Raw genomic sequence first — 21,832 nt, 5'->3', positions numbered from 1 at the left:
GAAGATTAGTTTAGATTGTAGAATCAAGGAGGGGTTCCCTGAGGAAGTGACAGTTACACTGGACCTAAAAGATACCTAGAAGTTTTCAAGTAACTAGTGGAGAGAAACGTTCTTCAAGCCAAAGTAACAACAACCACAGTCTTGAATTGGTGATGAAGAACTAAAAGAAAACTTTTTTAGAGTAAGGTGAAAGGACTTGACCAATACCAGATGAAACCACCAAGGTAAGTGGGTCCGATTAATAAAGACTCTGTCAACTCTGTGTGCTAGCTGAATGAAGACTTATTCGATGATTCCAAAGGGAAAAATAGAAGGTTATTTTGCTTACAAATATGTGAGCATTTCAAGAGAGGCACAGGCTCACATGGTATTTGGAAAGTCCAAGCATGATTAATCACCACCTCCCATCTTCCTGAAGCCACCTGGTGAAGCAAAGCAAGGTTTCCCAGCTGGGAGGGGACTAAGTGTTGCTGGGAGGGTAAAGATTGCTAGATAGCTCATATATGCTGGGAAGATATTTGACTCATTCCAACCAAGTGTGGATCTTCAAGGGGACTGGGTCTGTCTGTCTAGCAAACAAAGGAACAACAACTAGGAGACCATTTTTACTTAAATTTGAAAATCTTTCATAAATAGATGTGTGTCATCTTACTGTCTATAAGTACAGATGAATGTCTAGAATTTGACCCTCTGAGTATTCCCTCTAGGGGATGGAAATGTAGAAAACTGGGTCAAATCCACACCATATCCTAAAGAGGAATCTAAATCTCTTCAAATGAATCTGGGACCTCAACTGGTTTTCAGGTCATCATAGAGCCAAATAAAAAAACAAATATGGGTAAAAATTCTGGTTTTTTGAAATTTCAAGTCTTGAATTACAATTAAGTGAGCTTTAACTGCAATTTCAAGTGGACATATTATCTTGGTTTTTTATCACAAGCAATATCTTTTTATTTATTTATTTATTTATTTTGAGATAAGTTCTTGCTTTGTCACCTAGGTTGGAGTGCAATGTGACAATCATAGCTCACTGTAACCTCAAACTCCTAGGCTCAAGTCATTCTCCTGCCTCAGCCTCCCCAGTAGCTGGGACTACAAGGCAGGCACCACCATGCCAGGCTGTGCAATACATATTTCACTCAAAATCTCCATCACCTAGAGAAGTAAACTTGCATGTCTTGTGTGCCCACTAGGGAACCAGTGCTTTAGAAATATGAGGTCTTATCTAAGTCTCACCACAAACTCTGTTGAGTGTGGGTAATATTTCCCCATTTTACAGAACCCTTAGATCAGAGATGTTTAATAATTTGTCTAAAGTCACATTGCAAGGAAGTAACTGACCTAGGATTGAAAGTCAGTGGTGTGTGGCCTCAAATTCTGTGCTATTTCTATTTTACTCCCTGTTTTACCCCTCTTTCTCTGACACAATCTTTCTGTCCCTCTTTAATTTTTTTAAGTTGTTTAACCAACAATGCAATTCTTTCATTGACTTTCCTCCCATAAATGAGTCTCAGGTTCACCTCTATTTATATGAATGTTATTTTGTCCCTTCAGGCCTCTGACATCGGAGCATCAATGACGATCCATGCCTTTGGGGCCTACTTTGGCTTGGCTGTAGCAGGCATCTTGTATCGATCTGCACTGAGAAGGGGGCATAAAAATGAAGAGTCCACTTACTACTCAGACTTGTTTGCAATGATTGGTGAGTGTGGATAAACTTGCTTGAATCTTATCTATTTGAAAAGGGGCCAGGGAAGGTTAACTTCAACACAGGTGTGAGATGCTCAAAAAAAACATCCAAGCCAAGCATGGTAGTGAACGACAGTAGCCTCAGCTACTCAGGAGACTGAGGTGGGATTGCTTGAGCCCAGGAGTTTGAGTCTAGCCTGGGTAACACAGTGAGACTCCATCTCTAAAAATTAATAATAGTAAATTTAATTAAACTTTGAAAAAAGGAGCATCTTTTGCATACTACTTTATGCTGGCTCAATTCTCCTCTTTTCTCCTAACAGTAGATAATCAAGCCTAAAGAGAGACATTGTCAGTGGCCAAAGGAAACTACATCCTCCAGGCTGGGTGCAGTGGCTCACACCTGTAATCCCAGCACTTTGGGAGGCCAAGGCGGGTGGATCACAAGGTCAGGAGTTCGAGACCAGCCTGACCAACATGCTGAAACCCCATCTCTACTAAAAATACAAAAAAAAAAAAATTAGGTGGGCATGGTAGCCCGCACCTGTAATCCCAGATACTCAGGAGGCTGAGGCAGGAGAATTGCTTGAACCCAGGAGGTGGAAGTTGCAGTGAGCAGAGATCGAGCCACTGCACTCCAGCCTGGGTGACAGAGGGATACTCTGTCTCAAAAATAAATAAGTAAATAAAGCAAGCTGCATCTTTTGGACTGTCTTCCATATTCAGAACTAATATCCCCTCTTTGGGTTCACTACAGGGACTCTCTTTCTATGGATGTTTTGGCCCAGCTTTAACTCGGCCATTGCTGAACCTGGAGACAAACAGTCCAGGGCCATTGTAAACACATACTTCTCTCTCGTTGCCTGTGTGGTCACAGCCTTTGCCTTCTCCAGCCTAGTGGAGCGCCGAGGCAAGCTCAACATGGTAAGTGCCGCCTTAGCCCTCATGGAAATTTCACTTCACGACACTGACATTTGCTCAGATAAGTAGTAGGTAATTTCCACATCACTGCTGAACTCCCAAGACAACTCAGAAGCACACCTTGTAGAATGTTTAAAAATAGCAACATTTATTCATTAATTCACTTATTCATCAAATCTGTACCCTAGGCTGGGTGCGGTGGCTCATGCCTGTAATCCCAGCACTTTGGAAGGCCTAAGCAGGAGGATTACCTGAGGTCAGGAGTTCGAGACCAGACTGGCCAACATGGTGAAACCCTGTCTCTAATAAAAATACAAAAAAAAAAAAAAAAAAAAAAGTTAACCAGACGTGGTGGCGGGCACCTGTAATCCCAGCCACTTAGGAGGCTGAGGCAGGAGAATCGCTTGAACCTGGGAGGCGGAGGTTGCAGTGTGCCATTGCACTCCAGACTAGGCAACAAGAGTAAAACTCCGTCTCTCACACACACACAAAACAATAATAATAATAAAAATTACCCTGGAAAATTAAAAAATGTTCTCAAGGAATTTACGGTCTAGTAGAGAATGAAGGTAGTCTTGTAAAAATCTTTGATTTGAGGTATATTTCTTTAATAATAGAGTTAACTGCTCCCAAGTTCTGAGAAAAGATTTCTTAGAAACAAGATTTATCAAACAGCAGAAAAAGAGGGTGGGATGATGCACACTGATTCTATTTTCCCAACTGCAAACATTCTTCTCAAAGAAATAACAACCAAATGCAATGTGGGATCTTCAATAAGATACTGGAAAAAATTTCAGTGGGAATAATGGTGAAATTCAAATAAGGTCTTTATTAGTATTTTATCAATGCTAATTTCCTTTCCATGGTTATATAAGATTAACATCTTATTTGAGAAAATGGACGAGGGATATATGGAAACATTCTGTAGTATTTTTACAACTTTTATGTGTCTGCGATTAGTTCAAAATAAAATATTTTAAAAATTTCCCCAGATTAGTCTCTTGAGTTTCTTGCCTATGAGCTAGAGAAATACCAGTAAAGGAGTAACCCGTCAGATCAGCCAGTCTACCTTTCTAGCTGGGTGGGGCAGGTGGGGTGGAGTGGGGAGGAAAAGGCTATTGTAATTTATTTTTTAAGCATAGCTGAGGACATGTATCTTAATTCTCCACAAATTGTCTCATGAGAGGTCATTAAAAACAAGAAAATAAAAAATTGCACAGTTCAGTGTTTCTCTTTTAAAAGTACGATGACCTCTGCTTCTCAGACAGAACAGCCAGACTGTAATTTTTCTGAGAAATTCTGCTAAACAAAAATTGATTCCTGGCCGGACACGGTGGCTCATGCCTGTAATCCCAGTGCTTTGGGAGGCCAAGGCAGGTGGATCACCTCAGGTCAGGAATTCCAGAATAGCCTGGCCAATATGGCGAAACCCCATCTCTACTAAAAATACAAAAATTAGCTGGACATGGTGGCGTGCACCTGTAATTCCAGCTACTAGGGAGGCTGAGGCAGCAGAATCACTTGAACCCGGGAGGTGGAGGTCACAGTAAGCCAAAATCAGGCCACTTCTCTCCAGCCTAGGAGACAGAGCAAGACTCCATCTCAAAAAAAAAAAAAAAAAAATGAATTCCTCTTTCCTTCATCCTCAAACGTCCTCAATCCAGTGACATTTGCAAAAACTATTGTCTTTCATATGTAATGTGTACATTTCAACGTCTCTACATTTCCCCTTTGAATATTGGAATATCATAGACTACAAAACACACGGTGGCCATAGTCATCTTTTGGCTCATGATAACCACAAATGTGTTCCCAAAACTGCACAAATAGACAAAACATTGCGAGAATATTTACTCTAAACACTCCTACCCTCCCACTACAACATCTTTTGATTTTCTCAAATGCCTTCCACCACTGGCCTTAATGAGTTAAACTGATGACTCATTCACTACCAAGGGACTGGCAAGAAAGATACCAAATGTCACCTTCTTGAAAAAAAGGCCTTCTATAAATCCAAACAACCCTCTTTTAAAAAAGAACCAATAGCCCTTTCAGCTGAAGAATGTGATATGGGTCTCTTGTACTCTAGAATCCTCTGATCCTTCTGAATTCTTCGTCATCCAGCTTGCCTCATTTATGTTTCTGCTGCTCACACAGGTTCACATTCAGAATGCCACCCTTGCTGGAGGAGTTGCCGTGGGCACTTGTGCGGATATGGCAATTCACCCATTCGGTTCTATGACCCTTGGGAGCATTGCAGGAGCAGTCTCTGTGATTGGATACAAGTTCCTGACTGTAAGTACAGCAGATATTCTCAGTCAAACTCTGAATATGCACCATTTTTCTCACATGTCCCACCAGCAGAAAAAAGCTATAAAGTTTTATTTTAAAAACATTTTTATTTTGGAGGCCACTTGCCTTCTTTTAGGAAATACTACTCCCATTTCAGTGGTTCAGTGATTCTACACTGCCCTAACTTCTGTGTAACAGGAAAGAATCTGATATCAATTATTTACAATTTAGTTTGAATTAAATGTTAAGTACATGGACATTACTTTCCTTTGGGGTTGTTCCATTGAAGTTGTTGTTGTTATTTGTCTTATGCAATTAAGGAGTCTGCTCTTTTAAGAGATTTAGGATGTCGGCCAAGCATGGTGGCTCACACCTGTAATCCCAGCACTTTGGGAGGCTGAGGCGGGCGGGTCACCTGAGGTCAGGAGTTCAAGATCAGCCTGGCCAACATGGTGAAACCCTTGTCTCTACTAAAAAAAAAAAAAAAAAAAAAAAAAAAAAAAAAAACCTACAAAAATTAGCCAGGCATGGTGGCAGGCGCCTGTAATCCCAGCTACTGGGGAGGCTGAGGCAGGAGAATCGCTTGAACTCGGGAGGCAGAGGTTGCCGTGAGCTGAGATGGCACCATTGGCCTCCATCCTGGGCGACAGAGTGAGACTCCATCTCAAAGAAAAAAGAAAGAGAGAGAGATTTAGGATGTCATCAGTAGGTGAGAAGGAGTAGGATGTGAAATGACTCCCTTCAAAGCCATCCACTAAAGACTGAAATGGGCAGTTTTGCCACAAATATCTACTCAAATCCTTTAACTTAAGTGGACTTCAGATGTGGATGGAGATCTGTACTATACACAAAGTTTCTTCTGGGTGGAGAAGAAAATGGGGAGATGTAGGTCAGAGAATGCAAAGTAGCAGAAATACAGAATGAACACTTCTCAATGCACAGCATGAGGATTATAGTAGTAAAGTTGTATTATATATCTGTATACAAGATTTATTCTAAATGAGGAGATTTTTAGCTGCTTTTACCATAAAAAAAAGAAACTATATAAGGTGATGGAGACGTTAATATTCTTCACTATAGTGACCTTTTCTTACTATCTATGTGTACCTCATAACATCATGTTGTATACCTTAAATATACATAAAAATACTTATAAAATAATTCTGAATGGAAGAATAGAGCTCAGCTATAGCTCTGTTTCAGTTCTATACATTTAACAAAATAATAAACTTTCCTCCTTTTACAATTTTAGCCACTTTTTACTACTAAACTGGGGATCCATGATACATGTGGGGTCCATAACCTCCACGGCTTACCTGGTGTAGTGGGAGGCCTTGCAGGCATTGCGGCAGTAGCATTGGGCGCCTCCAACACGTGAGTAAAAGAATGGGTTTTCCATCCCCTGTGGTCCCATGATGTTTTCTCTCACTTTGAGAAATTAGTGATGGGAGAGTTTTCATTTTAGCAGTTCTGACCATGGTCTGTATTGTCTTTACTGGAGCCAAAGAGATGCACCTGAGAGAGAAGATCATTAGAATAAAATTACATTGGAAGAGGCATCTTAACTGAAATTGTTAATTTAAAAAATTAATAATTGTATTTTAAATGTCTTTACTAGAAACAACTGTCTCCTAGCAGATGGGGAAATTTGATAATCACAGTTAGATTATAGAAGGCTTAGTCTTTTTCTTGATCCCTCCAAAATGGAGGAGGAGGCACATATGATGAACTGAACAGTCAGTTCCATCCCATCCATACAAGGAAGAATGAGTTGAAATAATACAGAAAGCAGTTAGTTCTACAGAATCAACAACACTGGTATATGGCCCCAACTCTGCTACTAACTAGTTACGTCACCTCTGAGGTATCACTCAGCATTTCTGGTTTTCAGTCTTCTCCTCTGTAAAATAAGAAGATTGGAATATTTATTCTCCAAAATCCCTTCTAGCTCTATCAGACGTAGATTCTTCCCTGAGTTGGGTATACATGTTTACTTAAATGACCAGAGGAAGAACAACTATCAAGCAAACGCCGGAGAATGGAAGGGATGCCACAATATTGGAACGACTTGGTATGAATGTCATCCATGTGAAAAAGCTAGGAAGATCGTAGAGTCCAGATCCCTCAGAGTAAATAAAGAGGAATCAGAATGCTCAATTTTTTAAAATTGTGCATACTTTAAGGTCTGGGATACATGTGCAGAACTTGCAGGTTTATTACATAGGTATACATGTGCCATAGTGGTTTGCTGCACCCATCAACCAGTCATCTAGGTTTTAAGCCCTGTGTGCATTAAGTATTTGTCCTAATGCTCTCCCTCCCCTTGTACCCCACCTCCCAACAGGTCCGGTTGTGTGATGTTCCCCTCCCTATGTCCATGTGTTCTCATTGTTCAACTCCCACTTATAAGTGAGAACATGTGGTGTTTGGTTTTCTGTTCCTGTGTTAGTTTGCTGAGAATGATGGTTTCCAGCCTCATCCGTGTCCCTGCAAAGGACATGAACTCATTTTTTTTATGGCTGCATAGTAGAACACTCAATTTTTAAATCCCATTGAAAGCATGAAGAAGAGGGAAATGTATGTCTAGAAATGTCTGAATGACCACTAATTTAAAAAGAAAAATCTTATCTTCAATTTTAGCAGATTAAAATTTAACCCTGTTGAGATCAATAATAGTACATACTTGAAAAACTCATTTAATCATATCTCCTACTACGTAGTTTGCTTCCTTCTTCATGTGTACAGTTGACACATTTCTTCTATATGTTTTTTAACCCTTTTTGCAAATTTAGAAGACAACTCCAGAATATGCACATCTTTTTCAGTTCCTGAGACTGCAGAAATCAAACACGAAAATATTTTAATGCAAATTAAGCATGATAAAAGCATGTGTGAATGAGCTCAACTGCTCAGTGTTGCAGTGTGCATACACTGTGCAAACACACTAGGAGGTGCCTATGGTTAAGAATTCTTGAGCATCATGCCTAGACCAGTTTCACAGATGCAATAAAACTAGTCTATTTGGCTCTCAAAGGGCAGGCCTCGCTGGGTGGTCAGACATTGGGTAAGTCTCAGAGTTGTGGGTCTAGTCCTTGGAAATGCAGATTTAGAAACATCTTCTCAGTTTATTCGTTGGTGGGGCCAGGAGGTAGAGGAATATCAGAGGGGAAGGGGGGCAAGCCTTGAAGGTCCATTCACTTGGGTAAAATTTACATATCTCACACCAAATAAAATACCACCTGAGAGCCAGGACTACTTACATGTATCTCTTCAGAATATTAAAATGCAAATCAGGTTTTTGATAAGCATAGAACAAGGGAAAGTTAATATTCTTAAGGGACATTTTTGCAAATTATGGCAGCATAACTTTAGTAATGCTGTTAATTTTGTATAAGTCATTGTTTTCCAAGTTTATTTGATCACAGAACACTTGTTATCAAAAATATCTTTTAAAACCTTGTAAAAGATCTTGGCAAATTCCTGTAAAAATAACAGGAAATTTACAAAAGAAGAAAATCAAATAAATAAGTATATATAAAATACTCAACTTCATTCATAATCAAAGAAATGCAAATTAAAACAAGCTACCAGTTTTTCTCTTATCAAAGTGATAAAGCATGAATGAATAATAATAATACTGAATAGTGGCTAAAGTAAAAAATTGGAATCGAAATTGTACAATTTTCTATTTGGAAAAGTTCTTAAGAAGTATACAGGCCGGGCGCAGTGGCTCAAACCTGTAATCCTAGCACTCTGGGAGGCCGAGGCAGGTGGATCATCTGAGGTCAGGAGTTTGAGACCAGTCTGGCCAATATGGAGCAACCCCGTCTCTACTAAAACTACAAAAAGTACCCAGGCATGGTGGAGGGTGCCTATAATCCCAGCTACTTGGGAGGCTGAGTCAGGAGAATTGCTTGAATGTGAAGGGAGGAGATTGCAGTGAGCTGAGATCACCTCACTTCACTCCAGTCTGGCAACACAGCGAGACTCCGTCTCAAAAAAAGAGGTATATGTAGCCTTTTACTAACATTCTCATTTCTAGATAGGTTTTATATTAGGAAAATAATCAGACAAGTTCATAAGCTTGTTCAGAAGAGATGTTCTCACAGCATTTTTTAAAATATGAAACACTGGAAGCAACCAGTACTTTGCACAGTGTAATACCCTGTAGCAATTCAAACTGTGGTCCAGATCTACATTGACTCACATAAACAGACCCCTAAAACATATTTAATGGGAAAATAAGTAATATAGCATGATTGCATTTTTATAAAAATACGTGTTTTTATTTTACATTTTTATTCTGATACAATCTGAGGAATATTAAACTTTTCTGCTTCTTTTTGTTCTCTGCAGTTTCTAATGTTTTCACAATTATATGTTACTTGTGCAGTTTTTTATATATATTAAAATATTTAAACCTTTCAAATAAGGAGAAAAAAAAAGGAATCTGAGTTTAGTGCATCCTCTCCCTTGGATGATGAGACTGGAAGACTAACAAAACTCTCATTTTCCTAGTGTTCTATTCATTGGAGTCACTCATTCAATCTTTAAACAGCTCTTTATTAACTGCCTGCTATGAGTAAGCCACTTTGCTAAGAAGATTCCCACATTCCCAGGTCATTTGTCATTCATACAACACCTTTATGCACTTCAATGGCCTTTTATCACATTCTTTCATTATCAAAATTACAAACAATCCTTTACTAATTTCAGTTTAAAGCAATGACTTCTAATATGACATATAGAGATATACTTAAATATCTTCAATGAGGTATCTCTACAATATATGTGGAAATTAGCTTTTCTGAACTTATTGATAGATTTTTCTAATTTTGTCATAACTATTTCATTAAAATGGAGTGAGGATAGATAGTAGCTCATGTGGTTTTATTTATTACTCTATCCTCAATGCCTAGGAAAGAAACTGACAGAGAGTGGATACTCAATATTTATTAAATAAATCAGATCAGGGATCAATTTTTTGAGAGTGCTAAACCCTTTCTAAGGAAAGTCTTATTTCCAAAGATTACATTAAAAGATGATTCTCTTCTTTTAGGTGTATCTCAGAATTTTCTAACACTGCTCAAGAGTTTCAAAGAAAAGAAGAATATGAAAGAAAAATTGTAACAAATGCTTAATTTGCTGGTGTGTAATGTTACACTCCGGCCTGAAGATGGCAGTCATCCACACCTTCAGTGGGTGAGACTTTCTTTGGTTGAGGTCCAGGAAAGACACTGATTCTTTTTTGTTTGCTTCCTTAGGTCTGTGGCCATGCAGGCAGCTGCACTGTGTTCCTCTATCGGAACAGCAGTTGTTGGAGGTCTGATTACAGGTCAGCATAAAAAGTGAACACTTCCCTGTATCTTATGCTCTCAGATTATTTACAATAGATAATTAGTGAGCAAGACAATTGCTAAATTCAAAAATGTTCTAATCTTCTGGCAGTAAAGTAATTATGCTAGCTAAAGGGGATGATTTTATAATAGGATATTAACTACTATGCAAATAGATTTTCCTCTTCAGCATCACGACATGACTCATTTTCCCTCTACCATCACAGGTTTAATTCTAAAGTTGCCTTTTTGGGGACAGCCATCTGACCAGGACTGCTATGATGATTCTGTTTATTGGGAGGTACTGTACAGTATTCTAAACAAGAATGTGAATGATGGCTTCATTAGTGAAAGCTTTACTCACTTCAAGCCTAGATATCTGTGTGGCATATGTGTGATGAAATTGAATTAGCCTGGCATGGTAGCTCACACGTGTAATCTCAGCGCTTTGGGTGGCCAAAGCTGGAGGATTGTTTGATGCCAGGAGTTCAGGACCAGCCTGGGCAACTCTCTACAAAAATAATAAATAATAAATTTTAAAATTTTCTTTCCATGGGATGTCAAGTGTAAAAGAAAAATCAATAAATAAAAAGGAACTGAATGAACTACCTATATAGAGAGAGAAATTGAGATGATGTGCCCAGCCAGATAAAATCAGAAGTTATGGTATTTTCTAAAGCAGAGGTTAGATAAAGAAAAGAAAGAATTTAGTTAGCAAATGTTGTTTCACTCCTCTGAGAGCCATAAAAAAGCTATTCATAAAAATAATATGAATTATCAGAAATAGTGTGAGATTTTATACCATATATGGTCCACAGGTTTATTTGGTTAAAAAAAAAGAAATTTAACATAATTATAAACTATGCCATAGGTAAAAGTAGTCAAAAGCAAGTGAAATACATAAGGTTGAAGAATTTGAGTGAGTACACATCAAAAGTGAGTACACATCAAAATGAATAACAAAATATCAGCCTCTTTCTATCCTCCAGTTTCTCTTTACTCTATTGATACTTTTCCCCAAATTATTTCCTGCAAAGCTTGAGAAGGATAGATGTTTGGGTGTTCTCAGCAAAATTTCAGGGAGAATTAGTTTGCAAAAGCAGGAATGTAGTCAGGGTGGGTGAGATAAATATTTTATTCTTTTATTTTTCTTCAACTCAAACAATTTTTATTCCCAGTTCTTTCCAAGCTTGAATAATAATTACCAAAAATATTTTTATTTCAATACTAACTTCTGACAAGCACAGTGAAATAAACTATTAAGTGCCCCCAAACTTGTTTTTTTAAAGGTACCTATATTGAGAGAACCTGACCATCACTTGCATGGACATGGTGACCACAGCCAGCTGGAACCTGAAGTCTAAACACCATTCCTGCTCTCCAGCTTCCTTTCCCATTATCAAGAATCAAGTCAAAAAAAAAAAAAAAAAGGCAGTAACCAAAGAGAGTATGGACCAGAGTGAATAGATCTTAAGTCTCAAATGGCCAGTGTAAAGAGGTCCTTATGTCTGATGCTGTCTCTTGCTCTTCAATGACTAATTGAGGGGATGTGACTCATAAAACAGATAATCGAATAGATCTTCTCCAGGATTCCCAAAATGCTTTTGGCAGTGAGTAAATACAGAGTAAACATGTCAGTTTCTTAATGTAGACACTATGTCTTCAATTCCCAAAATTATAAAACTGAAACCCGTGAAGCAAGAATAGATGTGAGAAATCTATGTAAAAAACAAATTAAAGAAATGCATGTGTGTAAAGTAGTAATATGATGATTTTAGGTAGTGCTTTTTATTTTAAAAATGGTCTAGTTAGTAATGTTGTATCCTTGCCTGAATATTATTCTGAATTCCTTTTGCATGTTTACTATTTGCAATGAGCTCAAATGCTATCTGATCAAAGTCTATTTTGTATAAAATGTCCAATAATTAAATATTGTTATAAAATAAAACATTAGTCTTTGACTCTCCTTTCTTTGGTAGTTGGAATTCATGTCAGTAACAAGCACATGTGCGCACACCACACACACACACACTTCATATTTAGTGCACACTCAATTTAAATATATTATTTATCATGTATTTGCTATTTTTAAAAACTCAAGTTAATGACTCATAGAATGTTGTAAAAAGTTAAGTTTTAGAAAAGATAACTGACATAGTCAAAAGATCATTTTTAAGAAAAATCAAGTAACTTATTTTTTCTAACTGGAAGCTTTTAAGATTTTTCTTTTAGCCTTGGAGTCCTGAAATTTTCCCAAGATATATCTAGGTACCAACAAGGCAATCAGTCCTCCCATAATTAACAGAACGCCAGCTTCTGAATGAACTTAAAAATTATAACTAAGAGTGGATTATTTAATATTTTATTCCTTGAAAAAAATACATCATGTATATTTTATTCACGTATCTTACTTGACCTTGTTGACTTCTTTTAAACACACATCAGAACTTCTTTCAAATAGGTGTTTTGGAGTGTGCTCACTTATAAAGTCCACTGTTCTCTCCCTTCTGATCCTTACAAAGAATCATTTCATTACCAGGGTAATGAGACCTCCTCCCCGCTCTGCTGGTCATAAAGCAAATCTTGGAGGGCCTTGGGTATACTCAGTAACATGTAAGTAAGTCTGTCATTTTTATGTGCTAAGGAACTGGCTCATGATCATCTTCACTCCCTGGCTTGTAAACATTCTCTCCTGCCTTTCTACAGGGCAGTTCTTGTCAGTAAAAAAGCCTTATTTTTCCAATTCTGTGTTAGTGGTCTTCTTTTCACAGTAGAATAATATCTTTTTTATCTATCTTGCCTGGAATTTGGTGAAACATTTCAATTATAATACTTGAGTCTTCTGTTCAGATACATTTTGTTCTACTATTTAGTAACTTTGTCCTCTTCAACTGTTAATTTTTTCTTTTTCTGGCGCTCTTGTTATTCATATGGAAAGTCTGCTTGGACTCTTATCCAAGATCTTCCCGATCTTTATTTCATTGGTTCTATTCATCCATTTCATCAATTTATTTTTGTTTCATTGTTTGCAAATCATGGTCCGTTTTTGTAGGTCCAGCAAATCTGTGTGTGTGTGTGCGTGTGCATGCGCGCATGCATGTATATATGCCATGCTTGAATTTCCTTACTTTTATAATTTTGTTTATTGGAGAGGGGTGCTACTTTTGTTCAAGTTCAAAATCTGTCTGCAAAACTTACATAACATTATACTTTATCTGTTCACACACACACACAAAAGAACATTTAGGATGTTAACTAATACTCTATTTATGATAATAGAAATCTCAAGCTGTACTTAACATGATCAATTTCAGGAAGTTTTTGTTTTTGTTTTTTTCTTATCTAAATCGAGGCGGGCGGATCACAAGGTCAGGAGATCGAGACCACAGTGAAACCCCGTCTCTACTAAAAATACAAAAAATTAGCCGGGCGCGGTGGCGGGCGCCTGTAGTCCCAACTACTCAGGAGGCTGAGGCAGGAGAATGGCGTGAACCCAGGAGGCGGAGCTTGCAGTGAGCCGATATCGCGCCACTGCACTCCAGTCTGGGCAACAGCGTGAGACTCCGTCTCAAAAAAAAAAAGAAAGATTGACTCATGATTACTAACTGCAATTTCAGACCCTTTGGTGAAAGCTACAATCTTCAAGCTTCCCCAACCCTTTTTTCCATAGTCTGTAATCTGTTTCTTGCACAAGACAAGAACACTCTGCTGAACAGGGGTGAAGGGGGACTTCTCTAGTAGCTGTGTTTTGTTAGGAGCCACTTACTTTGTGTGTTTTCTTGATTATCTTCACTTTGAGTGCTGGAACCATTAGGTGGATTGTCCGTTTTCTTTTTGTCTATTCACTGAGGGTTAAATTCCAGCTGCTGAGTTACCTTGGGTGACAAAAATCTTAAAAATGAAGGAAGGAACAGTAATCTCTGGCTGAATGGATTAAAGTTTTGCCAGATGCCAAAACAGAACTCCCCTGGATTGGCACCTAAAGGAAATCTCTTTTTCTTTAGTTTTTTCAGCTGCCAAAGCTTCCTGTTATCTTAGAATCAGGGCCAAAAGAAGCTCAATGTATCTGCCAAGCCCTCCTGCCACCTATGGGGGACCAGAAAGACCACTGTCATTTCAGGAACACTCAATTGAGAAGCTATATCACCATCCATTGGGAATTCACAAATCTCTGCAAACCAGCAGAACATTACCCCATGACTCTCTACAACTGCCTCCAGACTTTCCTCCAACACAGAGGAGGGAAGTTCTCTGTAGGTTTTGTCATTGGTGTATTCCCAGAATCTAAAGGTTTCACATCCTTCAGGCCAGGTTAATGCTTAGCTCAGGAGAGGTCCTATAGTTTAATTGTGGACAAGGTAAGAAGGACACATTGAAGCTCCCATCTCCCCAATTAAATAAGGTTTAAAGATGTCACTCCATGTATTTTACAACTCGATAATGTTCCATGTTCCATTTAAAGTCTGCTCTTTTAAGACTTTATTCAGACTTTATTCAGAAAAATTTTTTAAATGACATAAAAAAAGCATACAGCTAAGCAGAGACTGGATTAAGGACCAATTCTACTGAAAGTAAAACTGATACTCTTTTCTCTGGAGACCACCCTGCTCATGAAATGAAAGATTGGAAGTCTGCTCAATCAATATCTTCTTCTGTTTTTGAAGATAGAAGTTATTTGTGTAAGAGTGTGAGTGCTAACATGGAGTAGGTCGGCGGGGGAGATTAGCAAATGGGAGGAGTTAACAAACCCATGAACTATCGGATCTCTCCACTCTTCCCTTTACTTCCTGAGCCACCTTCCTCTATCCCCGTCCAACTCCAGACCTAAGTTCCCTTCTATTTTAGGAGTATAAAATCGAGTCTTTTCTAACTAATAATTTGGGGTTTTATCTTGGCCTTATTTTGATGGGTGTTCATTGAAAATCTCTCAGAATAGTATCTATTCCAGCTTCATCTAACTGAAATGACAGCAGTTATAGTGCACCCTGGTTTTGTTAACCAGACAGACACTTCCAAGAATTAATTTGATAGAAAGTATAATTCCATCAGGCTGGGCGCAGTGGCTCACACCTGTAATCCCAGCACTTTGGGAGACTGAGGCGGGCAGATCACCTGAGGTCAGCAGTTCGAGATCAGCCTGGCCATGGTAATATCCCCCCCTACTAAAAATACAAAAATTAGCCAGGCATGGTGGCATGCACTTGTAATCCCAGCTACTCAGGAGGCTGAGGCAGGAGAATCACTTGAATCCAGGAGGCAGAGATTGCAGTGAGCCAAGATCATGCCATAGCACCCCAGCCTGGGCAACAGAGCAAGACACCATCTGCAAAAAATATATATATATAAAATACATAATTATATATATATAATTATATATATTCTATATAAATATGTATTATATGTAAATATATAATAATATACAATATATGATATAATGTATGATATATTATATGTTATATGATATAATGTATGATATATTATATATCATATATATGATATCATATATTATATATAAAAATATATTATATTATATATTATATAATATATATAAATTATATGAGACCTTCTTTTGAACAAAGTCCTTCTCCCTTCTTTTGGCCTTGAATTTAATCCTTTCTTAGTGTTTTACTATTTAAGTATCTTTAGACAAAATACTTTCTCTCTGAGCCTCTTTATTCAGTTATAAGAAGAGATAATACCTACTCTGCAGAGGTATATTGAGGACGGGGTGGGACACACAATTCAGGCTGTAACAACCACGGGATCCTGATACCCCATTCAAGTTTTACCAAACATTTTAATGATGTCCATTATACCAAAAGGATCTAGTTCAAGGTCCCATTTTATACCTAGTTGCTTGCCTCTTTAGTCCTTCAATCTGGAACAGTTCCTTGGTGTTTCTCTGACTTTCATGACCTTGACACTTTTGAAGATCGTAGGCTAGTTATTTCATAGAATGTCCTCAATCTGGGTTTTTCCGATGTTTCCCCATGATTAGATTTAGGTTATACAACTTTAAGAGCAATATCACAAAAGCGAGCCTATATACTGAATTGCATCCTACCAGGTGGAATTCTTTTTGAACTTGTTCCATTATTAATGATTATTCACTTCCATCATGATGAAGAGCATGTTTTTCCGCTATAAAGCTTCTTGTTTTGTTTTATAGTTCATTTTATTTTCTGTGAAAGCAATATGAAATGTCCCACATCCCTATGTCAATGTCCCGTTCCTCCTTAATCTTTCAATGCATTCATTTATTAACTTTTATCACAATAGATTCATTACTTTTTTATTTTATTAAATTATTTACAATACATTATAAAAACATTTGTTGTGATGGTGAGATTGTCCCAGATTTGCTAGTGTAAGTCTATTCATGCTGGTTCCTATGTCTCTCTAAGATGTGTTCATCTTATCCTTTTCCTATTGTAGCTCTTTTTCTCAATTCCTAATTTCTTTGTTTTTGTCTCTTTTTGTTTGTTTGTTTGTTTTTTGTTTGTTTGTTTTTGAGACAAAATTTTGGTCTTGTTTCCAAGGCTAGAATGCAATGGTGCAATCTCGGCTCACTGCAAACTCCACCTCCCAAGTTCAAGAGATTCTCCTGTCTCAGCCTCCTGAGCTCAGCTCCTGAGCTGCGATTACAGGAGCCCACCACCAAGCCTGGTTAATTTTTTGTATTTAGTAGAGACAGGGTTGGTCAGACTGGTCCTGAACTCCTGACCTCAGATGATCCACCCGCCTCAGCCTCCCAAAGTGCTGGGATTACAGACATGAGCCACCGCACCTGGCCTCTGATTTCTTTTAGTTGTATTTAGAGTCTGAGATCTGCAAGTTAGGTGTGCTCATTGCTACTGGGATGTTGCCTTTTTCCAGCCCTCTCAGTTGTAGAGATAGGGAATATAAATGTCTCTGAAGGCATATATTTTCATCTACAATTATTTCTATATCTATATATATTTTTAATATTCAATGAGTTCTGCTATAATGCTCGTTTTGAAAATGAGAATCTGTTTCAGTACAGTTGACATACGAAGGAACAAATTGAGCATAGTATATATTTTGTGTTTGCTTATGCATTATTTTGTTTATAAGAAACACAAGATGAAACCAGAAAACTGCATCCAGCTGAAACAAGCCTGGACATAAAGTATGCACACATGCACAAATCTCTATATTACCTCAGTTCATCTCATGTGCTATGAGCTATACCCAGCTCATCTAATGTCACAGCTTTCTGTCTGATTTCAAGTAAACCTCTTCCGCCATTTCATAAGTTGTAATTCTTCTGTTTCCCACTTCCACAAGCAAACTTCAGGTCCTTTTCAAGGTAAAGTGACATATTTAGTATAATATTTATGTACTTCTTACCCACTTACCATATGTAAACTCTACTATCATTTTTAAGTTTCAATCTTTTGTGTGTGTGTCAGTAAGGAAGTATTTGAGTTTTGTGCTCCATAAGCCTTGTGAGTTTTACTGTGTAATTCTGCGTGGCACAATTTTAAGTAATCAGCATGTCATGTCATAAAATAACTGATTCTATCCAAAACCATAGGTTTGTTGCTGTGCATGGTGGCTCACACCTGTAATCCTAATACTTTGGGAGTCCAAGACAGGAGACTCCCTTCTCCAACAGCAACAAATCAGATTCCTATCATCCTTACTATAATTACTTAATTGATCAAGCTCCTGTATGTAGCCAGTCTTTCATCACTATTGTTGCCCCATTCTCCATGCACATGGCTTCCACACCACTCACAATCAGGCTCCATAACCAGGGTTTCCCCTGTGTGTATGCCACTTCACCCTGCACAAGGCTATGACAACGCACACCAGACCACTCTTCCCTGTGGTCACTCTTCTCACGCCTCCTGGCTCTTATTCTCTCCAGGGAGCAGCCCTCTTACAGGCACACACTCCTCACACTGCTCAGGCTGCAACATGTCGTGATCTCAACCATCACATCCCTTCATCACCAGGTGTGGACACCTACCTTGTTCTACCCAACTCAATGGCTATGTAACTGAATTGTTCATTAAAAGAAAAAATGAGAGAGGAAGAGCGAGAAAGAGAGTTGCCATTTTGGGCAGAGGAATAAAGAGTAGTGAACCATAACCCTGGGAGATTTCTATTTCCTGGACTTGCGTTACAGAAGTAGCTCTATTTTACTTCGGAAAAGTCTTTTATTCTTATTGAAGGAGTGAGCTGGGGACAAATTCCTAGCCATCCTTCTTCCAAAATTCTAGTGGAATATACACAAAATGGGGCATAAAATGACTAAAAAGTACTGCTCCATAAACTGGTGGTTTAATAATTGTGGATGTTTAATGTGTTGTGCATTAAGGAAATTCATTTTATCCTTGATTTCAACCAGAAAGTGATTTTTTAGTTCAAAGTGAGTTCTACATGTCCATGATAAAAACATATAGAACATACTTCTTTTACAGATAAAATGCTGCCAAGGAGGGAGGAAGGGTACGCAGGGACCAGAGCACACAAGCAGTGAGCTGTTACGATACTCCACTATATCCTGGTTATCTGTTTGTTGATTTCACCAGCAAACAGACAGCCAGGATTTAGTTTGTAATCGAGAAAAACAAAACACACATTCATTGATGCACACCTCTCCATTATTCTTTGAATAAGTGAATTACATTATTTAATTAATGAAGGCTAAATTTAAAATCTCAGGGCAAAGTATCCTAAAGCAAAATAGTGTAAGAAGAAACAATTGGGAGACATAGGAGTATCTTTAGGATCTGACCTATAAAGAATCTAGTTCAATCCAAAACTAGTCTCCTAGAAACATTATTGTTTGTTTGCTTGTTTGTTTGTTTGCTTAAAATCACTAGTTTTTTAGTGAGCTAGGAATGAGAACTTAGGTAGGGCCCAGCGGCTCACACCTGTAATCCCAACACTTTGGGAGGCCTAGGTGGGTGGATCATGAGGTCAGGAGTTAGAGACCAGCCTGCCCAACATGGTGAAACCCTGTCTCTACTAAAAATACAAAAATTAGCCAGGCCTGTAATCCCAGCTACTCAGGAGGCTGAGGCAGGATAATTGCTTAAACCCAGGGGGCGGAGGTTGCAGTGACCTGAGATTGCGCCATTGCACTCTAGCCTGAGTGACATAGCAAGACTCTATCCACAGCCCACCCACCACCAAAAAAAAAATAAAAATAAAAAATAAATGAGAATTTATATCAGATCGCAAAATGCATTCCTTTTAATGTATTGACCATTCATGCATGTAGTGAATTGTACAATTTTGCACTATGATTTGTAGGTTCAGTCACTCTGTGCGAGACCTTTAGACATCTTCAAAAGTCCAGGGTAATATATTCCTTTCCGATATCATTATATATTTATACACAATGATATTAAAAAGTCACATGTCTGAAGTGAGCAAAATCAGGCAAAATGATCTTCTCATCATTTTTTTAACCAGCACACAGAAGTTTTTTGTTTTTCTTTTTACTGACATGCATTTTACTCAACTCGTGGAATTAAGCCAAGCTGTCTATCCCGTGGTAAAATACACCACGATGTCTTGTAATACAAGGTTTTCGAATAAATGCATATATGTGGATCTTTGTTCTCTAAATCTTTTTTCTCATTTTAAACAAGTTTTTCAATTAACGTGGCAAATATTAAACAGTGGAGATTTGATGATATTTAATTTTACCTGAGCCTGGTGCTCTTAGAAAATGGTGAAGGTTAAAGGGATTGCCTCCGCCACCATACACACACTGTTTTGTGTTCCAGAATGACTTACTGCAAGAAAGCACCCTTACCTATACGACTTAGACAAGACTCACAGATACTCCCTTGTTTACCTATGACAAGGCCAAGCACAGACCCTCCAAATTCCTATACTTTACCGCATAAATGCTTAGCTGAACTACTTGTTTTTACTAATCAATTGAAACAAAAATGCACATTAACCAAGTTGGTTAAGCTTCTCTCCTCCTCATAGGCTGCTGAACTGTGGCTCACCCTCAGCCTAACTAGCTTAGAACCTCTCCTGAGAATATACTGCCCCATAGTGAAATACTCTCTGATCTTGTCTCCAGTCATGCCACTCTTTTAGGCTGCTTCTCCAACCAGTTCTTTCTGGCCTTGTTTATATCTCTCCAAACCCTTAAGACAGTAATAGACCTATGGTCTCAGCATTCTCCATATTTCAAGAGTCCCTCCTACTCTGTCACAATAGTCCGTTTTCCTCCCTGCCAATAATCCTTTGGAATTAAAGCCGCTCCTTACTGTGTTGGATTTGTTTTTTATCTGACAGATTCTACTGAATATTGAGGCTATATAGATTATGGGGTACATTTACATATAAATTAATTCAAGTTAATATTCACACTAAAGAAGAATGTGGCAAGAAAAATAAGGTAAAGTTCAATAGTGAATGTGAAGATCCAGACTTACTCCCACTCATTTGCTTGAAAGACTCTGGGGTGATTTTAGGATGAGTGTGTGTATGTATGTGTGGCGAATATTCATGAACCAAAAGATATTATATATGTGTGTGGATGCCGAGGCCCTTGGCTCTCTAAAAGCCTGCTAAAAAATAAATCAGTGACATGGGACAGATTAATTAATAGGAGAAAAGGCATACAAATTTTTCGAACATGTGTACACTGGAGCCCTCAGAATGAAGACCCAACATTCTAAAAGAATGCGGCCTTTGACACCAAAAAGATCTGAATTTGAATTCAAGTTCACTCCTTTTATGATGATGCTTGCGGCAGGCTACAGGGGAAATTTCCATTTTTATGCTTAGGTTTAACAAAGTATTGACAGTCATGAAGAAATGATTGGACAGAAAAGGCATGACCTAATGCTTACAGACTAAGTGGGAAAACTCAGTGTGTTCGTCTGTCCTTGCATCACTCTGAAGAAATATCTGAGACTGGGTCATTTATAAATAAAGGAGGTTTAATTGATTTGTGGTTCTGCAGGCTGCACAATCATGGCACCAGCATCTGCTCAGCTTCTTGTGAGGCCTGGGGGAGCTTTTACTCATGGCAGAAGGTGAAAGGGGAGCAGGCGCAACATATGGTGAGAACAGGAGCAAGAGGGAGAGGGGGGAGGTGCCACACACTTTTAAACAACCAGATCTCACAAGTATCATAAGGACAGCACCGAGCTATTCATGAGGGATCTGCCCCCGTGACCCAAACACCTCTCACCAGGCCTCATCTCCAACATTGGGGATTACATTTCAACATGAGACCTGGGGAGCAAACACCCAAACTATATCACCCAGCGAGGCCTGTCTGTCTAGATTTTTCTTGGTTTCGCTGTGTAGCGTTCCTTTCTTCTGAGTATGAGGCAGGACCCTTTCTGAAATGGACGTCTTATGACCTACAGTCAAACAAGGTAGGTCAAATGATTTCATTATGGCCAGTTTTTATACGGAATAATTTTAGGTTTTATGGCTGGCATTCGGGAAAAGACATTCTTGTTTCTATGACATGCCTTGGGGAAGAGAGTTTCTTGTTTCTATAGTGTCAGGGGAGAATGGGACTGAGAGAAAGGAGGCCTGGAGAACATCAGAGAAAAGCTATTGTTTTTGAGGCTGCTGCT

General features: G+C 38.4%; 1 protein-coding gene across 1 annotated transcript in view; it reads left to right on the top strand.

Moving 5' to 3' along the window:
• The window catches only part of RHAG (Rh associated glycoprotein), a 30,495-nt gene extending 18,309 nt beyond the window's left edge, over positions 1 to 12,186 (top strand). The window contains exons 4-10 of the mRNA XM_050786269.1: positions 1,555 to 1,702; positions 2,447 to 2,613; positions 4,768 to 4,905; positions 6,155 to 6,276; positions 10,167 to 10,237; positions 10,466 to 10,539; positions 11,528 to 12,186. Of these exons, the coding sequence (XP_050642226.1) occupies positions 1,555 to 1,702; positions 2,447 to 2,613; positions 4,768 to 4,905; positions 6,155 to 6,276; positions 10,167 to 10,237; positions 10,466 to 10,539; positions 11,528 to 11,602 (795 nt within the window). The 3' untranslated portion in view covers positions 11,603 to 12,186. The remainder of the gene's footprint in view (positions 1 to 1,554; positions 1,703 to 2,446; positions 2,614 to 4,767; positions 4,906 to 6,154; positions 6,277 to 10,166; positions 10,238 to 10,465; positions 10,540 to 11,527) is intronic.
• Positions 12,187 to 21,832: the final 9,646 nt, after the last annotated feature.

This window comes from Macaca thibetana, chromosome 4 (genome assembly GCF_024542745.1).
Source record: "Macaca thibetana thibetana isolate TM-01 chromosome 4, ASM2454274v1, whole genome shotgun sequence".
NCBI lineage: Eukaryota > Metazoa > Chordata > Mammalia > Primates > Cercopithecidae > Macaca > Macaca thibetana.
The sequence above is the reverse complement of the archived record's forward strand: the minus strand, read 5'-3'. Positions and strand labels throughout refer to the sequence as shown.